Source organism: Microplitis mediator, chromosome 11, assembly GCF_029852145.1.
Source record: "Microplitis mediator isolate UGA2020A chromosome 11, iyMicMedi2.1, whole genome shotgun sequence".
Lineage (NCBI taxonomy): Eukaryota > Metazoa > Arthropoda > Insecta > Hymenoptera > Braconidae > Microplitis > Microplitis mediator.
In genome coordinates this window covers 5,638,374-5,644,753 of record NC_079979.1, presented here as the reverse complement: position 1 = coordinate 5,644,753, position 6,380 = coordinate 5,638,374, and the positions used below count along the sequence as shown (strand labels likewise).

The 6,380-nt window shown below is 32.4% G+C and overlaps 1 protein-coding gene across 1 annotated transcript; it reads right to left on the bottom strand.

The window, feature by feature from the left end:
* Window positions 1-1,659: 1,659 nt before the first annotated feature.
* Window positions 1,660-5,535, bottom strand: LOC130677764 (uncharacterized). The gene is made up of 3 exons (XM_057484620.1): window positions 5,453-5,535; window positions 2,433-2,485; window positions 1,660-2,357 (listed from the first exon to the last, which is right to left on the bottom strand). Exons 1-3 carry the CDS (start codon window positions 5,533-5,535, stop codon window positions 1,660-1,662), a joined length of 834 nt encoding a protein of 277 aa, XP_057340603.1.
* Between the last annotated feature and the right edge of the window lie 845 nt (window positions 5,536-6,380).

The following is a 6,380-nucleotide window of genomic DNA, read 5'->3' as shown; positions in this document are numbered from 1 at the left end:
TTTTGAAAAAAAAAAAATTTTTTTTCAAAATTTTTTTTTTTTCAATTTTTTTCGATTATCGATCTTTTTGATCAAAGAAATGGAGATTATCGGTAAAAAAACCATTTTCAAATCGAAAAAATGAACAAAAACCGAGAAACTACCAATTATGGTGATTTTTGACAAAATCGATAAATTTAAAGCTTCGGGGCACTAAGAAAGAAAAATCGCAGCTATTTGAAATTTTCAGGGTTTTTTCAGGACACTTAAAGGTTAAAAAAAAGTCGAAGATATCCTTTGTTTATCCGTTATATCCAAAGTTATAGCAAGATTTCCAAATATCCTTAAATTTGTGAATTTTGACCTGTTTTTTACCAAACAATATCGCTTTAAAAAAAATTTTTCTATCAAATGCCACTAATTTTGCCTCATAGAGAATGTTTTCCAGTTTTCAAAACCCTGCTTCTATTCTCTGTACGACCAATACATCCGGAGTTATTGATTATCAAAGCCAAAATGGACTTTTTTGCTTTGATCAATGATAACTCGGCGCCAAATCGTCGTAGAGACTTTTTAAGGCCACCAAATTAAAGGGCATAAAATTTCCGAGAAAAGTCAGATAGTCGGATTATTCAAAAAAATTTACTGTCGCCCATAGAGGTATTGAAAGACCAGCAAAAATTTTGGAAATTTTTTTTTCGTTGGTTTTCTTATGATTACTCCGGAACCGTACATGATAAAAAATTTTGAGGTCCAGATCTGAAAACTAGAAACTTGAGGCTACAATTTGCTTTTTTTATTTTTTTTATACGACCATTTTTTACCGAGTTACAGCATGTTGAAAATCACCTAAAAATTTCGGATTTTTTTTCTATCCCTTAATTTCTGTGACCAGTGTATAATTATATATAATTATATATAACCCCATATATAATCATGCATGATTATATATAACTTGATATATGATTATATATAACTTCATATATGATTATATATAATCATACATGATCATATATATGAACACATATAATCATATATGATTAGACAAAATCTTTTTTCATCGGGTAGTTTTTATTATTATTTAATTCAGTAATTTTATTTAACATAATTTTCTTAATAAGATTATACCTTCAAAACACGAGCAATATTTTTAAGATTCTGCAATTTCTCATCAGCATTATAAGACATAACAATATTTTTTAAACGATTATTATAATTCTGATATACTCGGCGTTTCTTCGGTAACAATAAACCAGTACGTAATTGCAACAGTTTGAGCTGAACAATATTTTGTTGGGATTTCAATACATTAATAAATTTACTAATATTAGCATGATTGACCCGAATCAAGTCATTAAATGAATGATGCCAACCTTCCATTCCATTATTTTACCTAATTTTATCATTAATCACACTTAAATAACAATTCCAAATTTTAATATCGAATAACGGCGAAGAGCGGGTCTTTCCATTCCGTTTTTTTATTCCAATCCATATTGATTCATAGTAGTCTATGAATCCTGATAATATTTCATCATTGTCAACGAAATATTGACTAGTAACAAGTTCTTCATATGCTAGAATTACATCATCAACTGGGACAAACGATAAAGCCGTTAGCATTCGAATATTTTCAGATAGGTTAAGCGTAGTATTGTATTGAGCTTGTAGCCCTTGGGCTTAAACATGACGCCAAATACATTGCGTATGATGGAATAAGCAGCCGGTTGTTTTTACACCAGGAAAACACACTTCTTTAAATGCATTCATGTACGCTGACTCAAAGTCAGTTAACATATGTCGCAACTTAATGACACCAGGAAGCAGTTCCTTTATCTTTCGTAAAATCCCTAGATAAACTGATTTAGATTTACTGGATGACAGAACATAAACAAATGGTAATGTATGTTCACCGACAACGCCATATATAGAATACATCTGTTGAAACATGGCCGGAACAGTACGAAATGTCCCATCTCCACACCAAATTTCACATTCACTTAATTTTTTCCAATTAGCGTCAGTTGAAAATATCAAACAGCGATTCCGACGACTCCCGCTATCATAGAGCAAAAATCGTTCATTTTTGGAAGTACAGCGTAACTCGTCAGGTACAGTAAAATCAGCAAGCACCGTTTCTTTAACCTTGGGCACTTTTCCTTGTCGAGCGCGTTGTATCGTACGCTGCATAGATGCAACTGAACCCAAACGAGCAATAACAGGTGACCTAATATTTTTGACGACATTATCTATGATAGCAATTGGACCGACATCATCATTGACGGCACGACGTTTCAAATTTGTTCGAATACGCTTGGCTTTCACATCGACCAAATCGTCGGGATGATCATGTACCGGAGGATCTCCAATAATATTTCCTATTAAATTAAATTATACTTTATAATCTATCGAAATATAAAACGTTAATAAAATATCGGAAAATATTAATTTACCATTTTTATCATCGGTTGTCGTATGAACAATAACAGAACAAGCAAATTTTCCGCTGTGTTCATTACAACGCCAAGTCACACTTTTTTTATTTAAACTTTTACAGGTATAAACGTATCCTTCATGTATTAATAAATTTTTTCCTCGTTGGGATTTGATAAATTTCAATGGCATTTTTAAATTAATAATTGATAACACTTTATTAATAACTTTAATTATGATTTTTGATCACATGTTTTGCTTTATAATATAGTACTTTAGTCTGACAGCACGAAATATATTGAAAATTAAGGTGTTTCTCAATGACATACGGGATGTATCCACGATAATTAAGAATAATATTGACCGATAGGTGGCATGAAATGTTGATTCAAAAACAGTGGGAATTTACGATTGATTTTATTTGCGGGTGTATTGTCGCGGGTAAATTGTCACGGGTGATTTGGTCTGAGGGTATATTTTCTGGGGGTGTATTGTCGTCGGATGAAATGTCGCGGGTAATTTGTCCGCGGGTGAACAGACGTGCTACCCGTTATTAGGGCGTATTGGCCACTTGAGACAAGGAAAAAATTAGTTCTTTCTAAAAGAGCAGGGCAGCCAGATGATCGTGTACAAGTAGAAAATAAAGATATCCACAATTTGAAAAGTAAGTATGTTTGATAAACTAATACAATTTTTCAGAAAAACTTCTTGACAATTGTTTTTAAAAATAGCTCAACCAGCTGATAAGAAATTATTCAAGATAAGATCTTTTCAATGATACTTTTTTATGTCAATTTTGGAGAATATTTTTCAAGTTTTCATAAATATTTTATACAAACGGTTATTCAATATAAAAATACTTGCTAAAATTATTTTTTTTAATTATATTGTTGAAAGTTACAGAGTGCGTCTATAATTATCAACTTTCCTTAGCATAAAAATTTGATATCGCGAAAATAAAAAAGTGTAATTTGATGAAAACAAATTACTTCTTTAATAAGCCTAATTTTTTCAGAATTAATTTAAAAAATTCGATATGGTTAAAAACAGTTTTAAACGATAAAGTTGTTTTTTCTTGAAGTAATTGACTCCCTTACAAAAGATTTTAAAAAGTCGAGAATTTAAAAAAAAAAACATCGATTGTTTGACTACAAATTTTTGATGTTGAACCATTTAACAAAAAATTATTACAAGATAGTTAAAAATTTCAAAGATCAGCTATAAAGACTTCGATCTGATTTAATTTCGATTCTCTGAATGACCTGAAAACTACTTTATTATTAATAATTGTTATATATATATTAGAGTGATCCAAAAAATAACAAATGTTTTTTTTTCTCCCAAACAGGTTCAAAAGTTTCATTTAGATAAAAAAAAACGCCTATGAAAATTAGAGCTCTTAATATTAACATTAAGAGGTTCCTCATCGCACTTTTCTATTTCCCATAAGAATAACATGGGAAAAATTTTTTTTTCGTCTTCTGATTTTTATAAGTAACTAACGATGCATCATAGGAATAAATGGCAGGCATATTTTTGTAGGGAATTGAATGCTCTACAAAAAAAGATTCTTATCATTTTTTGAGGAATCTATTTGTTTAAAAGTTATTTGAGGTTGAAGTCGAATTCATATTCAATTTTGAGATTTTCTACTTTTTCGGCGAAACTATCAGACTTATTACAAAATATCAGTGGACCTTTTTTGTAGACAATTTTATTCTCTAAAAGTTATTTTTTATAAAGTTTTTTCGAATTCCGCATTGTTTTCTAGTTATTTTTATTTTAATGTCAAGCTCTTAAAATCGATCAGAAGACTATTTTTTTGTATATATATGTCGGAAGACCAGTAACATGATGGGCATCACCCTGACCATCGGGTTTATTATTTTTGTCTGGCATTTTATTACAAATATAAACGAATAATAATTACACAGAACAGTAATTTATTATTAAAGTATTATTCACAAATAGTTGTAACTAAACAAACGGTATAACGAATATAATATCTCACAATTGTTAATACATACAGAAATACAACTAACACAATATTTGATACACATAAAATGATAACAATAAATTAATAATAATAAATGATATTAATCGTAGTATACAATCGCCCGATAATATTAATAATTAAACTATGATTAAATAATATACGAGTACTACGGTAAACTTGGCTCGAGAACGAATCCACGGTCAGCAGGAAAACTTGTACTCGCACAACGAATGCTCAATCAGAACTGACCGACTCAACTAGTCCAAAAACTCTGTACTCTTCATAAAAAACCTTTTAGTCAGAAATATTTAAAGAAGGACAACATTCTTATTATCTTACTATCTTGTCCTTTGTGTCTTACTATATCCATCCTGTGACCGTGGCTACGTTTGGTGAACAGATGTCACAGCGAGCCTAAGCCTCCCGTAATAAACATAATCTACTTAAGTTGTAAACAACTAGAGCTTAAGTTTTATTTAATTGTTACTGTAAAAACTAGTCTCGACTGTTAGGAATTTCCCGTCCCATTGGAAAACCCCATTTCATTCTTTCATCTCCGACACGGCTATCCTGACGATCACGCGTCCTCGAGTGAATCTAAAACGTTTATTTTGAATCACATATAAGTTCTTTGTATTAACTATTATTTACAATGCAACATAATTTACAGATTTTTTCATTATCCAGTTCAGAAATCCATAGTAGTGTTAAAAGCTTTCAGCAGTGTTTCATTAACATTATATTTTATTTTACTATACGATCTCTTAAGTATGCCTTTCATAATTCCCTCGAGCAGTCGTTTCACCATGTTCGTATTTTCGTCCACCATAGATCCTCACACTCAATGACCCCTGCATGCCACGTGCAGTCCGATACTACCATAGTTGTCATAACTAGGTACACTTTTTCAAGCCCCCGCCACACTATCAACTGCCACAGTATGATACGTGTAGTGCGACTTCCAGAAATTCCAGACCCCCGCCACTTCACCAGTTGCCCATCGCCCCCTGATCAAACCACTCCCGGTTTGCAGTTACGACCTACAACCTGGTGCAAGTAGTGCGATCTTTTCTGTCCAATATTGCCATAGCCACAACTATGCAATCTTCTATCCAAGCCCCCGCCATACTATCAACAGCCACTGTATGATACGTATGGTGCGACTTCTCAAAAACTTCAGACCCCCGCCACTTCACCAGATGCCCATCGCCCCATGATCAAACCACTCCCGGTTTGCAGTTACGACCTACATCCTGGTGCAAGTAGTGCGATCTTTTTTTTTTCTGTCATTAGTGCTTGACCTTTCCCCTGGTGGCTCAAGACTCTGTCTCAGAGTCTCTTTCATCAACACTCCCATCTGAAACATCCAACTCGCTAGGAATATGACTTTCCGGCATTTTTCTTAAGTTCTCATGACTATATTTGTAAGTTCTATTACAGCTTAAAGATTTTAAAGTATACCGATCATTATCGAGAACTTCTACTACCACGAATGGACCTCTGAATTTTGGATCAAGCTTAGTTTGATTTCTTTCTTCGTTTTTAATTAAAACAAAATCACCTAACTTGAATCTAATTACCTTTGCTTTATTCTTATCAAATCTAGACTTATCATATTTAGCATTCTTTTCTATATTTTCAATCGCATTTTGTCTTACATCAGAGATATCGACTTCTTTTTCATTATCATCGACTATTAACCCAAACGGTCGCGCTACTCTACCAATTAACAATTCCAGTGAACTAGCTTTGGTGACACGATTGGTAGTGCAATTCATCGCTAATTGAACCTCATCTATTGCCGCCTGCCATGAGCGCCCGTTTGTTTCAACTGTAGTAAACATATTTTTAAGAGTACTCATTACTCGTTCAACCTGATCATTTTCCCTACTAGCCCCCGTTGCTATTAAGTGTAATTTAATATTTTGAGAAGTACAAAAATCTTGGAACTCTTTGCCAGTAAAACATCTAC

Excerpts from the sequence above, each read along its gene's own strand:
- LOC130677764 (XM_057484620.1), bottom strand. The coding sequence starts at position 5,535 with ATGGCGGGGGCTTGGATAGAAGATTGCATAGTTGTGGCTATGGCAATA. Across the intron at positions 2,486-5,452 it reads CGCACTACTTGCACCAGGTT|CGGAAAATTTGCTTGTTCTG; the intron begins GTAGGTCGTAAC and ends TAATGAACACAG. Across the intron at positions 2,358-2,432 it reads GACAACCGATGATAAAAATG|GAAATATTATTGGAGATCCT; the intron begins GTAAATTAATAT and ends TTAATTTAATAG.